At 40.7% G+C, this 18,056-nt stretch overlaps 1 protein-coding gene across 3 annotated transcripts in view; it reads left to right on the top strand.

Moving 5' to 3' along the window:
- The window catches only part of METAP2 (methionyl aminopeptidase 2), a gene marked incomplete at both ends in the record, with an annotated part of 42,319 nt that overhangs the window by 23,631 nt on the left and 632 nt on the right, over positions 1 to 18,056 (top strand). For all 3 annotated transcript variants that reach the window (XM_080705383.1, XM_080705384.1, XM_080705382.1), the window contains 6 exons: positions 389 to 550; positions 1,371 to 1,552; positions 2,357 to 2,451; positions 10,886 to 10,982; positions 16,152 to 16,255; positions 17,134 to 17,249. In XM_080705383.1, the coding sequence (XP_080561509.1) occupies positions 389 to 550; positions 1,371 to 1,552; positions 2,357 to 2,451; positions 10,886 to 10,982; positions 16,152 to 16,255; positions 17,134 to 17,249 (756 nt within the window). The remainder of the gene's footprint in view (positions 1 to 388; positions 551 to 1,370; positions 1,553 to 2,356; positions 2,452 to 10,885; positions 10,983 to 16,151; positions 16,256 to 17,133; positions 17,250 to 18,056) is intronic.

The following is an 18,056-nucleotide window of genomic DNA, read 5'->3' as shown; positions in this document are numbered from 1 at the left end:
TTTGTTACACTCCTTTAAAGCCTTAAGTGTGTATGTTACTTCCAGTGGAAAGATGGCAGTTTTTCCTCACCTGCTTTGTTTCAGGGACAAAATCTTCTGGTGCTCCCCTTTTTTGTTATTTTGTTATTTTATGTTGGCCGGGTCTTAATCTCTTAGGGTATGAATGAAATCTCACTTGAGATTTTTTTCCCCTAAGAGTCTCAGAAAACGTTTAGCTTGATCTGGGTTGATTGCAAGTGTTTGACTTTGAAATTTCATTGAATATATTATGTACTCTTACCTAAAATAACTTGTATTGATACGTTTTTTTCTGCAGCTTTCATGCTTATTCTGTTTCATGTTTATGCTGTTTTTAAGTGACTCATACTATGCTATGCCTATTCTAAAGGCGAACAGCTGCTTGGAGAACTACAAGTGAAGAAAAGAAGGCATTAGATCAGGCGAGCGAAGAAATTTGGAATGATTTTCGAGAAGCCGCAGAAGCACACCGACAAGTTAGAAAATATGTTATGAGCTGGATTAAGCCTGGGATGACAATGATAGAAATCTGGTAAAAGGAATTCATTTTTGTAAGAACATGATAAAATTATTTAAGTACTAACTTAGCAGTTTTGGTGTTTAGCTTTTATTACTACTTTGCTAATAATTCTTTTACATGAGTAAAAGGCACAAAAACATAAGTATTTCCCAAGTCTCCACCTTGAAAAATGACTAGTGTAAAAGACAACCTAATTCTTTAATTAATTAATTTATTTATTTATTTTGGTGGTACTGGGGTTCCTGGAAGCCCTTCTACCTCCGGGCTACACTCCCAGACCTATCTTATATTTTTATTTGGAAACAGGGTCTCCTAAGCCAGTGCTCACGGCTGGCTTCGAACCTGTGCGATCCTCCTGTCTCTGCCTCCCAAGCGCAGGGATTACAAGCGTGAGCCACCACTCCCGGCCCCTAATTCTTTAATTTAGATGAAGACCTCACTAAGTAGCCGCAGCTGGCCAAGAACCTGGATCCTCTGTCTCAGCCTCCTAAGTACTGGGATTACAAGCATGGGCCACCACTCTCGGCTGATTTCTAATATATATAACATGCGCAAATAAAATAAAAATTTATATTGATCTAAGTTGAGACTTTATTTCCTAGTAAACAGGTTAAAAGTGAACCCCCCCCCAGGTTTTAAGTGGAATTAATTTCCTTGGCTTTTACAATTGAGCTATTTTTAGAGCTTCAGAGAATTGTTACATATATCCAGGAAGTGCTTGGATCACTCCTAGGAAGTAATGTATGGGTTTTAGTAAGCTGATCTTGACGAGCTGGAAGGTTTGTAAGGGTAAGAATATAAAAGTAAATAAATTCCCTTTTCATTTGTGTAGTGAAAAATTGGAAGATTGTTCACGCAAGCTAATAAAAGAGAATGGACTAAATGCGGGCCTGGCATTTCCCACTGGATGTTCTCTCAATAATTGTGCTGCCCATTATACCCCCAATGCTGGCGACACCACAGTTTTACAGTACGATGACATCTGTAAGATCGACTTTGGGACACATATAAGTGGTGAGTTCCTGGACATAATTCCTGCCTCCCACCTCTCCAGAAGCAGCTTGTTTTTTAGTGTTGGTTGGAGCTGTACCCACCACGCCTCCAAATTTTGTTCTTGCCTCCTTTTCAGTATATCCATGTTGAGGCATTGTTTTACACTTACTTCAAAGCATCATACTAAAACTGAAAATTTTCGAGCAATTGAGGTTTATTATCTTTGTGGTAAGGAATGAAAAATACAGTTCTGCATTTCTTCAAGTCATCATCGTTTTTATATGTTATTCAGCTAATGAACATTTATCTAGAAACTTTAAGCTTGTCAACTTCTATATATATGTTTGCTTTTTTAAATTCTCCCTAAAATTATGTAACCAAGTATCTTGTTACCTTACTAGGCGAGCCAGCTTTAGATTAACTACTTAAGGTTTTATTGAGTTGGATAGAGTACATTGTGTTTATGTTTTCTTTGCCCTATATTGCTGTCCTCCATTTCCTCAGCCTGGCATTTATTTATTTATTTATTTATTTATTTATTTTTATCTGTTCATATAACTACCTGGTAGAGGACTGAATTGATGCTGTCTTGTAGTAACATACTAACCCTGTAACTATACATTTTATTCTGAAATATTTGTATATTTTCTATTTTTTTACCTCTTCAATTCTGAACAAGCTCTGGAGACTTGTAATTGTAATACTACCTTCTTCTTAGCCCATGATTGTGTTTTGCTTTTAACTAGCAAAGTTGATAGAGTAAATGCTATATGTAGAAAAACTAATTAAAATTAAATAAACTTACAGATAAATTTTTTCTTTCAGGTAGGATTATTGACTGTGCTTTTACTGTCACTTTTAATCCTAAATATGATACATTATTGAAAGCTGTAAAAGATGCCACTAATACTGGAATAAAGGTATGTGAGGTGTAAGCACTTATTTCATTGCTCATATTTGGAACATTTCATGGTCTGTTTTAAAGTCCATGGGTAGTGACAGGAAATTAACTTAACTCACTGCCTGTAGTGTTTTAAGTGGGTAATGGTAATTTGTGTGCCAAAAGGTTTTTTTTTTTTTTTTTTTTGGTGGTACTGGGGTTCCTGGAAGCCCTTCTACCTCTGGGCTACACTCCCAGACCTATTTTTACATTTTTATTTGGAAACAGGGTCTCCTAAGCCAGTGCGCGCGGCTGGCTTCGAACTTGCGCGATCCTCCTGTCTCTGCCTCCTAAGCGCGGGGATTACAAGTTCGCGCCACCATGCCCAGCCCAAAAGGTTTTTTTTAACCTGATGTTTGTTAAAGCAGAATTTAGGTGTATTCTTACCTGTCGAATTGGTTTGTTTTTTTTTCTTTTCTGTTTTTGGTAATAACATTTTTTAGGTTAGTTTTAGATTCATAGCAAAATTGGGCAGAAGGTATGGAGATTTCCCATGTATTTTCCTGCTTTTTGCACACATGTACAACCTCCTGCACTGGCAGCATTCCCCAGCAAGTGATATATTTGTTAAAATCATTGAATCAACATTGACTTTATAATCATCCAGACTGCGTAGTTTGCATGGCATTTGTTCTTCGTGCTCACATTGTATATAGGGTATGTGTGTGCTTCGGGATTGAAACCAGGCCTCGCACATACTAGGCAAGCACTCTACCACTGAAACACATTTTCAGCGCTCATGCTATGGGTTTGGACAAATACACAATGACATACCCTTCATTATAGTATCATGTGGAGTATTTTCGCATGTGTGAATATCCTTTGTTTTGCCTATTCATCCTTCCCTCCCTACTAAGCCCTGGTGCAGCCTAGCCCTTCATAGACTACTGTGATGTGTGTGTGTGTGTGTGTGTGTGTGTGTGTGTGTGTGTGTGTGTGTGTGTGTGACACACCTGTAATCCCAGTACTTGGGGGGCTGAGACAGGAGAATCGCAGCTTCAACACCAGCCACAGCAATTCAGTGAGACTTGAATTGACTTAGGGAGACTGTTTCCAGATAAAAAATAAAATAGTACTGGAGGTAGAATGCCCCTGGGTTCAATCTCCAGCACCACGAAAAGATAATAAGTAAAATAAAACAAACAAAAAGTAAAAAGCACATAATACTTGTCATCCTAGCCATCTCTAAGTGTACAGTTGGTATTCAGTGCATTTATAATACTGTGCAGCTATCACCACTATTCATCTATAAAATGTTTCATCTTGTAAAAATGAAATTATTTTTATGGTTCCAGGGATTGATTCTACCTCAGACCTATACCTCCAGCCCTAATTTATTTATTTTGAAACCGAGTTTCACTAAGTTGCTGAGAGTTTAGCTAAATTGCTGAGTCTGGCTTCAAATGCTGTTGTCCTGCCTCAGCCTCCCAAGTGCTGGAATTACAGGTGTATGCCACCATGCCTGGCTAAAACCAAAACTGAAACTGCCTAATTTCCCACTTTTCCTAACCTCTGGCAAGAAGTATTATACTGTGTACAATTTTGAATACTGTAAGTCCTTCATACAAGTGTGATCATACAGTATTTGTCTTCTGACTGGTTTAATTTACCTAGTGTAATATCCTCATGCTTAATTCATGTTGTGCAGCATATGTCAAAATTTTCTTCCTCTGTTAACGAATGCTTGGGTTGCTTCCTTTTTTTTAAGTGAACAATGCTGTCAAGAATATGGCATATCAGTATTTTTAAAACAACTTGTTTTTCAATCTTGTTTGTACACCCAGAATAGAATTGCTGATCACATGGTGCTTGTAACTTTTTGAGTAACTGATATGCTGCTTTCCTCTATTGCCATACGATATTACATTCCCACCCACAGCGTGCAAAGAAGGGTTCCAATTTCTGTACATCTCCACCACTTGTTATTTTCTGACTGACTAGGGTGTGTGTGTGTATGTGTGTGTGTGTGTGTTTAATAGTAGCTGTGTTAGTGTGTGAGGTAGTGTCTCACTATAGTTTTGATTTGCAGTTCCTTACTGATTACTAGGGCCTGGGACAGGCTAGGCAAGCACTACAAAATGAGCTACTCACGAGCCAGGTGTAGCACACACTTGTATTACCAGTACGTGGGAGGCTGAGACAGGAGGAACACAGGTTTGCAGCCAGCCTCAGCAACCACTTCCACAACTTAGTGAGGTGCTGTTTTAAAATTAAAACAATAATAATAAAATAGGGGAAAGGTAGCTCAGAGGTAGAATGTCCCTGGGTTCCATCCCAGTCACACACACACACACACACACACACACACACACACACACACTTTTTTGTTTTTTGCGGGGGACTGAGGATGGAACCCAGGGACATTCTACCTCTTGAGCCACACCCCCAGCCCTATTTTTTATTGTTTATTTTGAAACAGGGTCTCACTAAGTTGCAAAGGGCCTCAGTAAGTAGCTGAGGCTGGCTGTGAACCCTGACCTTCCTGTCTCGGTCTCCCAAATGCTGGGATGACAAGCGTGCGCCACCACGCCTGCTGTAGCATTTGGATTTTGATAGGGTTGTATCGAATCTACACATGGCTTTGGGTGGTCTCAGTATTGATATGTTAAGCATTTCAGTCCATGGGCATGGAATGTAGCTTTATGCTTTTTAAATTTTTTTTTTCAAAAATGTGTTGTAGTTTTCCTTGTACAAGTCCTTCATCTCCTTGGCTATGTTCATGCCTAAGTATCTTACTGTTTTTGGCTATATTCTAAGTCGAGTCTTTTGTGGGTTCCTTTTGGATATTTCATTGTTAGTGTATAGAAATGCAACTAACTTTTGAGTGTCAACTTTGTATCCCGTACTTTGCTGAATTTGTTCGTTCTAACAGGGTTTTTATTTGTTGTAGAATCTTTAGGCTTTCTACCTGTAATAGCATTTCACCTGTGAGCAGTGTACTTCTTTCTTTTCAATTTAGATGCCTTTTGTTTCTTTTTCTTATCTAATTGTTCTGGCTACAACTTCCCCAGGGCCTTGCACACAGTAGGTAAATGCTTAAAATTGAACTATATCTCTTATCATTCATATATTTGTCATTCATTCATTCATTCATTCATGGTACTTTGGGTTGAACTCTGGGGTATTCTACCTCCAAGCTACACACCCAGCCCTATTTTATTTTTATTTTGAAACTAAGTCTCACTCAATTGATGAGAATCTCACTACTTGCTGAGGCTGTCCTCAAACCTGTGACCCTCCTGTCTGAACCACCAAGTACTAGGATTACAGACGTGTGCCGCCACCCTAGCTACTGTTTGTGTTCTGGATGATTACCATCCTATCTGGAATTCAATGGAACCTCAGCGATGTTTTGATTTGCACTTCTCCATTTGCTAGTGAGGTTTTTTTTTTTTTTAACATTTTCTCATACATATATATTTATTGACCAACTCATTTTTTTCTTTTGAAAGTTGTCCAGCTGCCTGTTTTGTCATTGTTTGTTTTTTCTTGATAAATTTTAGATATTAGTCTGTTACCAAAGGACTGGAAAAAATTTTCTCCCATTCTGTAGGCTCAGTTTTTAAACATTTTTTTCTTTTGCCGCGCAGCAGCTTTTAATTTTATGCCATCCCATTTATTATCAGTTTTATATCTTGAGCTTTGGGGGTCTTATTGAGAGAGTCTGTCAGTGCTTATATGTTGGAGAGTTGGTGGTCCTGTGTTTTCTTCTAGAAATTGCAGTGTCTAGTCTAATTTATACCTCTTTGATCAATCTTTTTTTTTTTTGATCAATCTTTTTTTTTGCAGTACTAGGGATGGAACCCAGGGGCATTCTACCTCTGAGCTACACCCCAGCCCTATTTTTTATTCTTTATTTTGAATCAGGGTCTCACTGAGTTGCCAAGGGTCTCACTAAGTAGCCGAGGTTGTCTGTGAACATGATCCTCCTGTCTCAGCCTCCCAAATGCTAGGATTACAAGTGTGTGCCACCACGCCCGGCTTGATCAATCTTGAGTTGACTTGTGCAAGGTGAGAGATAAGGATCTAATTTCATTCTTCATGTGGATTGAATTTTTCTATTAGGATTTATTCTTTTTTTTTTTTTTTTTTTTTTTTTTTTGCGGTCCTGGGGGTTGAACCCAGAGGCATTCTACCACTGTGAGCTACACCCTTAGTCTTATTTTTATTCTTTATTTTAAAACAGGGTCTCACTAGGTTGCAGAGGACCTCACTAAGTAGCTGAGGCTGACTACGAACCTGTGATCTTTCTGTCTCAGTTTCGAAAGTACTGTGATTACAAGGGTGTACCACCACTCCCAGCTTGTTTATTTTTATTTTTATTCTTCTGTGGCATTAGAGATTCAGCCCAGGGTCGTTCTAGCTCTGAGCTCCACTTCCAGCCTTATATTTTATTCTTTTTTTAACCCATTCATTCCATTGTCCCATATGTTGAACACCTATAAAGTTACTAAAGTTAACCCTGACTTGAATTTTTACCAGTTAAACTTTAGTAGCTCAAAAACTGCTCTTTCAGAGCTTGAGTCCCATTCCTTTCAGTTGTTGATCTCACACGGTTCTATCCTTACACATTGTATGCCCAAAGATAGAAGCTAATAATTTAATTTATTTTGGTATTGGGGTTTGAACCTAGAGGTATTCTGCCTATTAACTGCAGCCCCCCCCCCTCCCCACCACACACTTTTACTGTTATTTTGAAACAATGTCTCACTAAGTTTGCTGAGGCTTTGGCCCTGCCATCCTCCTGACTCAGCCTCCCAAGTACTGGGATTTTGTGTGTGCTCCACCACACCAATCTTTCTTAAGTACATTAGCATTGAAGCCTCAGTACTAATGTATTAAAGCCAGGTGTTGTGGTACACACCTATAATCCCAGTCTTTGGGAGACTGAGCCAGGAGAATTGTTGGTTAGAGGCCAACCTCAAAAACTTAGCAAGATCAGCCCGGCGTGGTGGCACATGCTTGTAATCCCCGCGCTTGGGAGGCTGAGACAGGAGGATCGTGCAGGTCTGGGAGTGTAGCTTGGAGGTAGAAGGCCCCTGAGTTCCATCCCCAGTATCACAAAAAAATTAAATATTAAACAAAGACTAAAAACAAACAAAACTTAAGCAAGATCCTGCTTCAAAATAAAAGCTAAAAAGTGCTGGTGGTTGTAACTTGAAGATAGGATGCCATGCGCTCAGTACCACGTAGCACTCCGCAATGCATCAGTCTCTGTTCGGTACAGTGGCATCAGCCTGAAGTCCTTGCGTTTCAGGAGGCTGAGGTAGAAGGGTTGCTTAGGCCTCCTGGTTCGAGGCCAGCCTGGGTCACATAGCAGGTGTCACTGTGAAAATAAATTAACTCTCTTGAATTATAGGAAACAAAATGTGGAGTTCACAGTATAATAATACAAACACTTAGACTAAAGTTAATATTTTAAAATATTTTAGTTCTTAAACCATGTAGAAAACAAAAAAGCAGAGTTATAACTTATTGTTAAAATACTAGTTATAACTGCTCATTTGTTTACCTTTGTTGAGAACTTGAGTTCTTTAACTGGCTTGAGTTACTATCTAGTATCTCTCTATTTTATCTTGCAGGACTTCCTTGAGCATTTCCTGCATGACAAGCCTAGTGGTAATGAACTCGCTCAGTTTTTCTCTACCTAAGAATGCTTTAATTTCCCCTCAATTCTGAAGGCCAGTTTGTTGGATTTCGAGTTCTTGGTTGACAGTTTGTTAGCATTTAGAATGTGTCATCTTACTACTTTCTCGCCTCCAGAGTTTTTGATGAGATCTGCGTGTGGTCTAATTCTTATGTGCCAAGTCACCTCTTATGTTGCTCTCAAGACTCACACTTTGTCTTTTGGTATGGGTCTCTGAGTTTTTCTTGTCATTCATTTAACTTCTTGAGTATGTGTGTCTATAATCAGATTTGGGAGGTTTTTAGCCAGTATTTCATTACATATTTTCTGTTCCTTTCTCTCTCCTGAGATTCTCACAGTGCATATATTGGTTTAGTTGATGGTAACTTGTTGTAGGTCCCTCTGTTCGTATTTTAAATTTTGTTTTTTCTTCTGTGCCTCAGACTTGATAATTACCCGTGTTCTCGCTTCACCGTGTTAGGTTTTTTCTTCTACCTGCTCATTTTCTGCTTTTGAATCACTCTAGTGTGTTTTTATTTCTATTATTCTACTTTTCACCTTTAGAATTTAGGGATGGGGTTAAATATCTTGATATTTCCATTTTGTTCATACATTTCCCCCCCCCACACTTATTTTTATCTTCCATTAATTCTTTGGGCAACTATAAGCCCTGTTTTAAAGTTTTTGTCTAGTTGATCTGTCCTCACATCTTTTTCCAAGTAGTTTTTGTTGATTTGGGGTGTGTGTGTGTTGCTGGGGATTGAACCTAGGGACAGTCTACCTCAGAATTACACCCAGCCTTATTTTTAATTTTCAAACAATCTCACTAAGTTGCTGAGGGCCTTGCTAACTTGCTGAAGTGGCCTGGAAACTGTGACCCTCCTTTCTTAGCCTCCCAAGTACTGAGATAGCAGGCCTGGGCTACCAGCCTGGCTTGTTTCCTTTGAATGGGCTAGCTTGTCTTCTCTATTTCTCTGTATACCTTGTTAAACACTGAGTGTTTAAATCTAATGTGGTTACCTATGGAAATCATACTCTTCTCGTTTGTGTTTTTTGTTAATTGATTTTTTTGTGTGTTTTGTTTCTTATACTTTAGTTTTTGCAGGCTGTGTCTATCAAGAATCCATCTGAGATATAATCTTAAGGTGTACTCAGATCTTTTCTGAGCCTGCATCTTTTACTGGGCATGTTACCTTTTCAATTTTTCTCATATATGCAGTTCTTTTTTTTTTTTTTTTATGGTACTGGGGGTGGAACCCACAGGCTTTCTACCTCCAGGCTATACTCCCAGACCATTTTTTAAATATTTTATTTGGAAACAGGGTCTCACTAAGTTGCTGAAAGCCTCACTAAGTAGCTGAGGCTGGCTTCGAACCCGTGCAGTCCTCCTGTCTCAGCTTCCCAAGCGCGGGGATTACAAGCGTGCGCCACCACGCCCGGCTATGCAGTTCTTTTTGAATGTCCTATTTGTGTGTGTGTGTGTGTGTGTGTGTGTGTGTGTGTGTGTGTGTGTGGTACTGGGGTGGGACCCAGGGACTTTTCTTCCTCTGGGCTATACTCCCAGACCTATTTTATACTTTATTTGGAAACAGGGTCTCACTAAGTAGCGGAGGCTGGCTTCAAACCTGTGCGATTCTCCTGTCTCAGCCTCCCAAGCGCTGGGATTACAACAGTGTGTTACCAAGCCTGGCTTTGAATGTCCTAATCTTTAATGTTTAACTCCTAAAAGAGAAAAATAAAAAATGCACAAAAGGAGAAAGGAGGGTATATATATGTTTAAATACATAAATATATATATTTAAATTTGGAAACATATACATAAATATACATATACATTTATATACATATATATATATATATATATATATATATATATATATATATATATATATAATTTGGAAACAGGGTCCCAAGCAGGGGGAATTACAAGCGTGCGCCACCACGCCCGGCATCCGCAGCCCTTTTTTTTTTGTTTTGAAACAGGGTTTTGCTCTCCGAGTGCTATATGTGTATATGTTACTATTGGTGTGAACTACATAATGATGTGAAATTACAATGCACCAATTAAAGCAATTTTTAAAAAAGAAAAACAGCGTCTTGTTAGGTCTTGAAAGTTGCTATGTCGCTGAGGCTGTCCTGGAATCTGCAGCCCTCCTGCCTGGCCTCCGAAGTACCTAGACTACAGACATGCAGCGCCAGGCCCAGCTGCACTGGCTGTTTAAATGCCATGAGTCGTTTTAGTCGGTCAGGAGCAGGCCTTGGCAGCAGTGAGGGAAGGTACGGCACTGGCTCTTCCCTCTTTCAGAGTTAGATACTTAAGACAGTTTGCCTTTGTGCCTTCTGTGGCTCAGCCCAGCTGTGTACAGTTTGCTCCAGGAACATATGCCTGCCGTGGGGATTGTAGTAGGGGGTGTGGCACTGCTACTGTGCTCAGTGGCTAAAATTCATTGAAATTAACTTTACTGTCTGACACTTCTCGTGGAGGAGAGTTTAAGCCTTTGGTAGAGTCCAGAGTTCCCAAAATAGTTACATCAGATAGGTTCTGCCTGTGTGGTTGTACCTAGGTGAGAAGACAGATTCCTGTATAGATTCTTGAGTATAATTTATACTCCTTATATTTTTCAAAAACAAACTATATCCTTAATCCACTGTTTTTCCAGAATCCTCTCTGAGTATATAGGAATTTTTAATACACAAAGCAGTTTTTCTGATCTTAAAATGAAGAAATTAAGTTATGGTAAAATTTTGTACCTTGAAAAACAAAATATACCATTTTTTCCCCTTGTAGTGCGCTGGAATCGATGTTCGTCTTTGTGATGTTGGTGAGGCCATCCAAGAGGTTATGGAGTCCTATGAAGTGGAGATAGATGGGAAGACATATCAAGGTATGGTCATCCAATGTTCTTACTTTGAAACTAATTTTACAAACAACTTTTGATGGCTTTCTTTGGATCAGCTGTTTGGTGTGTGGTAGAATTTTCTGTGGTCACTGCCTAGAACTATTGCTGAGTTATTCTGGTAGCTGATGAAATTACCCTAAGGTAGCCAGAAGTTGAACAAGGTTTTCTGTGACTAGTCAGTTCAAGGCTGGAGAAGCTGGAGTCCCTTCCCAGTGATGATTCTCACACTCAGAATTTGGAGGCCTGTTAGTTCTTTTCGTATCTCTTCCATTCTTCAGTCCCCTTTTGTCCTGGCTTCTCTAGCCCTGCCTTAGGTGGAGTCCCAGCATCACCTGTACTTTCTGATACTCTGCATTCATCTCCACCAGTCCTGCCCTTGACTTTCTACCTGGCATCATCCTAACTCTCGTTGGCTTCCTGGATGGCTTCAGTATCTCTATGGTCAATCCATTCAACACCTAGGCATTACCTGATCCACTCTGTAACTCTCAGCTCCATAACAGTCCTTTTCTATGTCAGGAACTTACCAACAGTCACACACTCTTAGACAACTGCTAGTCTTTTCCTCCAGCTCTTTCATTTCATTTCCATTACTATTTACTAGCACCATTTCTTTCTTTCTCTTTTTTTTTTTTTTTTGTTTTTGTTTTTGTTTTTTTGGTGGGTCTGTGGATGGGAAGGCCCCCCCCCCCCAGGGGCATTCTACCTCTGAGCTACATCCTTTTCCCTAATTTTTTATTCTTTATTTTGAAACCGGGTCTCACTGAGTTGCAGAGGGCCTCACTAAGTAGCTGAGGCTGTCCGCGAACCATGATCTTCTGGTGTCAGCCTCCCGAATGCTGGGATTACAAGTGTGCGCCACCACGCCCGGCGGGAAACTACTTTCTCGAAGAGAAAAAAAACCCAAGATGCCTAGCATCCTTACATGTTTTACCACTGAGTTTACCCCTAGCTAACATCCTTTAATTTTCGCATGTTATAAAATGAAAGTCCTATGAGGAAATAAGGAGTTTTTATTATTATTATTCGGCATTGATTTTCCTACCTTCTTTGGGATATCACCTTATTAATTACCCTTTTCTCCCATAATCTGTCTTTCCGCAGTAGCTCAGCTGAAAGCCTGTGTGGAAGAGAGAAGAGTTCTAGTTCACTAGGTGCTCACACCTACAACCACAGTACTTGGCAGGCTGAGACAGGAGGATCACAGGTTCAAAGCCAGCCACAGCAACTTATCAAGACCCTATTTCAAAACAAAAAATAGGGCTGGGCATGGTAATACATACCTGTAGTCCCAGTACTTGTGAGGTTGAGACAGGATCACAGGTTCAAGACTCTCAGCAACCTAGTGAGACCCTGTTTCAAAAAATAAAAGATGGTTGGGGGGTGTAGCTCAGAGGCAGAATACCTCTGATTTCATCTTATAGTACCCAAAAAGAAAAAGGCTTTAGCTCTAGATTGCCTCCTGTAGTTTATATATTCTCTTTTTGGCTTTTGTGTATTATGTGATTTTTTTGGGAGGGGGGAGTACTGGGGATGGATCCCAGGGGCTTTCTACCTCTAGACTACACTCCCAGACTTGTTTTATATTTTATTTGGAAACAGGATCTCACTAAGTAGCTGAGGCTGGCTTCGAATCTGCTTATGTGAAATTTATTATTATTTTTTTTGTGTGTGTGTGTGTGTGTGGTGGTACTAGGGGTGGAACCCAGAGGCTTTCTACCTCTGGGCTATTCTCCCAGACCTTTTTTATACTTTATTTGGAAACAGGGTCTCACTAAGTTGCTGAAAGCCTCACTAAGTAGCTGAGGCTGGCTTCGAACCTGTGTGATTGTCCTGTCTCAGCCTCCCAAGCATGGGGATTACAAGCGTGTGCCACCACACCTGGCTGCTTATGTGAAATTTTAAAAAAATATTTTTTAAACATGAAAAGCAGTGAGTTTAAATTAGCTTGTCCCTTAGTAAGGGTAAACCTTTTCCAGGTTACTTTTCTTTGCAAAATATTGTTTATCCAGTTCTTTTAAAAGCTTATGAACTGTTTTAGGATTACTTCTTCTGTTAACACCTCAGACTTAGTAGCATGAGCTTCCTAGAAGTTTACTTTAATCCTGGAGGAAACTAATTAAGAGAATAAATGCTAGGTTATTTTGTGAGACTGTAAGATTGGCCTCATTTCTAGGTTCAGTGCTATATATAGTCTGTTCCGTTCTTTCCAAATTCCTTACTCTTAGTCAACATGAACTGAATACCATAGCAGTCTGCTTGAAGCCTACTACTGAGTTCTGAGAATCTATTGAATCTTATATAAATTGCAAGATATACCAAAGTCCTCTCTCTCCCTTCATTTTCTTCCACTTCTGCAGCTTGGTTGGCACATTGTCTGCCTCTAAACCTATAGTAGCTGACAGTTTAACTTAATATTTAGTCACATTAACAGTGGCAGCCTACAGTGTTGGATCCTTCCTGTGCCTTCTTACCCTTTCACTAAGCTGATGCAGCAGGTAGGTTTTCTCATTTCAGCATCTTGTTTGGACACTTGCTATTTTTATTAATAAAGGTTCTTAGTTGGAGGGCAACAGAATTCATTTTTACTAGTTGGAACATATGTTTATCTCAGCTGTTAAATGTATCCTAGCTTTTGTTCTGAAGGCAATTGGAAAAATAATGTTGGAAAGGTGAAGAAATGGACTCGGGCTTAACTCTCAGGAGCAGTTTCAGAAACCATGTAGCGGAGCTGGGTCAACAAGAGAGTGTCTTTATCTCTCTTGATCAGGAAGCTATAGAATTGAAAAGCTATTATTTTATAGCCATTGGCCCCAGAATTAGTCTGTCTTTGTTGTGACATGTATAGTAAAAACATGAATAGCTATATAGTGTGTTTCTTCTATGCAAAATGGTTAACACACTAGGATAGTATAATTAAGAAACTGTGTCTTCCTGGGGCATTCTATCTTTGAGCCACACCCCCTAGTCCACTTTTTATTTTTTGTTTTGAAACAAGGTTGCTAGGTTGCTTAGTCTCACTACTTGCTGAGGCTGTCCTCAAACCTGCAGCCTCCCTGTGTGAGCCTCCCAAGTACTGGTTTTACAGGTGTGCACCACCATGTCGTCCGTGGCTTTGGCAGAGGTGGAGAGGAAAGGAAGCTGACAAGCGCGCCAGTGCACACACAAGAGGCTCCTTTCAAAGGAACCCCTTCCCCTGATGATGGCGCTGATGTATTCATGGAGGCTCTGGGGAGCCTCCGCCCGCTCACCCCTCCACATGAGAGCGAGTTTCTAACGGGCACTTGAGCACACGTGCTGCAGCACTCCTGTGCCTGCCTGGTGGGTCACAGCAGCCTTCCTCTGAACCACCGTCTTGAGTGCTCAAGCAGTTGCATTAGCTTGTGTCCTTACTGTATAGTTACACATCCATAAACAGCAGTTTGTTAAATTTTGACTTACATATGGAATTGCACAGTATGTACATAATTATGGCATCTTTTGCTCTTTTTATCTGTTATTTTTCCAGTTGCCAAATGTATCCTAGCTTGTTTTTATTATTGAATACTGTTTCATTGTATAACTATACCACAGTTTGTTCTATCATTGATTTCAGGACATGGAGATCGTTTAGATTTTTTTCCCCCCTGTACTGGGGATTGAACCCAGAGGCATTCTACCTCAGAGCTATACTCCCAGCCTTGTTTGTATTCTTTGTTTTGAAACAGGGTCTCACTAAGTTGGGGAGGGCCTCACTAAGCTGAGGCTGACAGTGAACCTGTGATCCTCCTGTTTCAACCTCCCAAGTACTGAGATTACGAGTATGCACCATCATACCTGGCTTAGATTTTTTTTTTTTAAATATTTGGAGCCGGGCGTGGTGGTGCATGCTTGTAATCTCCATGCTTGCGAGGCAGAGACAGGAGGATTATTGCTCAGGTTCAAAGCCAGCCGCGCTGGCTTAAGAGAACTTGTTTCCAAATAAAAAAGTATAAGAATAGGTCTGGGAGTCTAGACTGGAGGTAGAAGGGTTTCCAGGAACCCCAGTACCCTGGGAAAAAAAACACATTTGGAATGTTGATATAATAATAAAATTTAAGGTTTCATAAAGCTGGCATCTTGACACAGTATTCTCGCTTTTATGTTACCTGTAGTTTTAAATCAAGCACATGTATTTTGCATATTTCTTTGTGTGTGTGTGTGCATGCACACTGGGATTGAACCCAGTGGTGCCCTACTGCTTGGGCTGTACCCCCAGCCCTATTTTATAATTTATTTTAAAACAGTGGCTTACAGCCGGGCGTGGTGGCGCACGCTTGTAATCCCAGCATTAGGGAGGCTGAGACCTGGAGGATCACGGTTCGAGGACAGCCTCAGCTACATAGTGAGGCCCTCTGCAACTCAGTGAGACCCGGTTTCAAAATAAAGAATAAAAAAAATAGGGCAGGGGGTGTAGCTCGGAGGTCAAATGCCCCTGGGTTCCATCCCCAGACCCGCAAAAAAAACCAAAAAAAAAACAAAAAAAAAAAAAACAGTGGCTTACTAGGTTACTGTGTGCTGTCCTCAAACCTGCAATCCTACTATCTCATTCTCCTATCTGGGACTATAGACATGACACCCAGCTGTATTTTTCATATTTTTAATCAATTGTATACATGGCATTTTATACTGATATATAATAACTCCTTAGATAACTTCCATTGTGTCCTCAATGTATAGTTAACTCTTCTTTGGCCCCTCTTAAATCTCTTTAGCATTTAATTGATAATGCCACAATAAACTTTCATATTCCATCAGATTCTAGTATATTTAACTACCCTGTGAGATTAATAGAGCTACACCTTGTTTTTATTTATATTTATTTGTTTGTTTTTGTGGTACTGGGGGTGGAACCCAGAGGCTTTCTACTTCTGGGCTATGCTCCCAGACCTATTTTATATTTTATTTGGAAACAGGGTCTCACTAAGTTGCTGAGAACCTCACTAAGTAGCTGAGGCTGGCTTCGAACCTGTGTGATCCTCCTGTCTCAGCCTCCCAAGCGTGGGGATTACAAGCGTGCGCCACCACGCCCAGCTTATACCTTGTTTTTAAATAAATGCTCGAACTCTATACCGAAGGCCAAGACTCTGTCAGTCCTTCTAGAGACTCTGTGTAACTCTTCTTTCTCTATGACAGTGAAACCAATTCGTAATCTAAATGGACACTCGATTGGGCCGTACAGAATACATGCTGGGAAAACAGTGCCCATCGTGAAAGGAGGGGAAGCCACGAGGATGGAGGTACGCGCGCCATCACATTTGCGCTTCTAGAGCTGACGATAGTTAAGTATATAGCATAGTAAACAAAACTAGTTTCCCATTCATGCTCACCCGGGCAGAATTGGGCTTTTGTGGGTGTTCTTGCACACGTGTGTGGATTGTGTCTGATCACATCAGAGCTAGTCGCTGTGGAAGTTGGGGCTGCCGGAGTTCTATTTAGTCGGCATTTAGTGAATATTTATTGAGCACCTCCTCAGTGCGTTCCTCCTTGTTTAAGCTCTGCGGTGCTACCTGTGAGCCCAGGGCCTCGCACCTGCTGCTCAGGTGCTGTGTGGCTCAGTTGCATCTCTAGCCATTTGGAGACAGTCTCGCTGAATTGCTCAGGCAGCATTTGAACTTAGACTCCTCTTGCCTCAGCTTCCTGAGAAGTTGGGGTTATACATGTGCACGACTGGTGTGGGGGGTACTGGAGGTGGAATAGGGCCTTCTACCTCTAGGCTATGCCCCCGGCCCGATTTTGTTTCTTATTTGGAAATGGGGTCTCACTAGGTTGATGAGAGTCTCGCTACTTGCTGGTGCTGTCCTCAGACTCGTTACCCTTGTGTCTCAGCCACCCGAGGGCTGGGATTACAGGTGTGCGCCACCACACCCGTCCTGTGTCTCTTAATAGGCACTGGGGTAAAATAGTAGACAAAACCCCCCAGGCCATATAAGGCTACATTGTAATATGGGATCCAGAAAGACCGAAACATGCTCGGGTGGGGCAGGAAGAGGCTGAGTCAGGGGAAGTTGCGAGGGGCTGTTTCATGTTGCTTCTTGTCACCTGGGAAGTTGAGGCGATGATTGCCATTATTTCTGAACTTTTCTTCTCTCTCCTTGACCCTGGGTGCGTTTTGAAGGAAGGAGAAGTGTATGCCATTGAAACCTTTGGAAGTACAGGAAAAGGGGTTGTGCATGATGATATGGAATGTTCGCACTACATGAAAAACTTTGACGTTGGACATGTGCCAATAAGGTGAGTCTTACTGATTTATGACTGATGAATGTATCTCTTCCCAGCTAATGGCATTCTGAAAAATGTGGCAAACATACAAGTTGGTCCATTCATACATGAACCTCTGTAGCCCAACAATAAGTTCTGTGGGTTTCTTTTAATTTGACTTTATGGTTTTTATTTATTTATTTTGGTGATACTGGGATGGAACCTATGGGCTTTCTACCTCTGAGATACACTCCCAGACCTATTTTATATTTTATTTGGAAATAGGGTCTAAATTGCCGAGAGCCTCACTAAGTAGCCGAGGCTGGCTTCAAACCTCTGTCTCGGCCTCCCAAGTACTGGGATTATAAGCATGTGCCACCACACCCCACCAGTTCTGTGGGTTTCTATAATATTACAGTAGAAAAGTTGGCCTGTTAAAAATGTTAATGAAAAACATTGTTTTTGTGGTACTGGGGGTGGAACACCAGGGCTTTTCTACCTCCAGGCTATACTCCCAGGCCTTGCTAAACTGCTGAGGATCTTACTAAGGTGCTGAGGCTGGCCTTGAACCTGTGATCCTCCTGTCTCCGGCCGTGCGCCACCACGCCCGACCAAGTGTTCCCTTTAAATCCACTTTCTGATAATTGTCATGTCAGTGAGTATTTTGTTAGCATTCCTAGTTTAATATTTCCCCATTGGTGAATATCATGCCAATTTATATTGCACTTTTTATCGTTTATATATGTGGATATCTTTTCACCTGTTAGGGTGGTCTTTGAACTTGATGCACAAAAGGGAACTTCCATGATCATACTTTGTAGATGAGTCTATTTCATTTTT

This window comes from Muscardinus avellanarius (genome assembly GCF_963383645.1).
Source record: "Muscardinus avellanarius genome assembly, chromosome: 11".
Taxonomy (NCBI): Eukaryota; Metazoa; Chordata; class Mammalia; order Rodentia; family Gliridae; genus Muscardinus; species Muscardinus avellanarius.
Note: the sequence above shows the minus strand (reverse complement) of the source record. Positions and strands in the feature narration are given on the sequence as shown.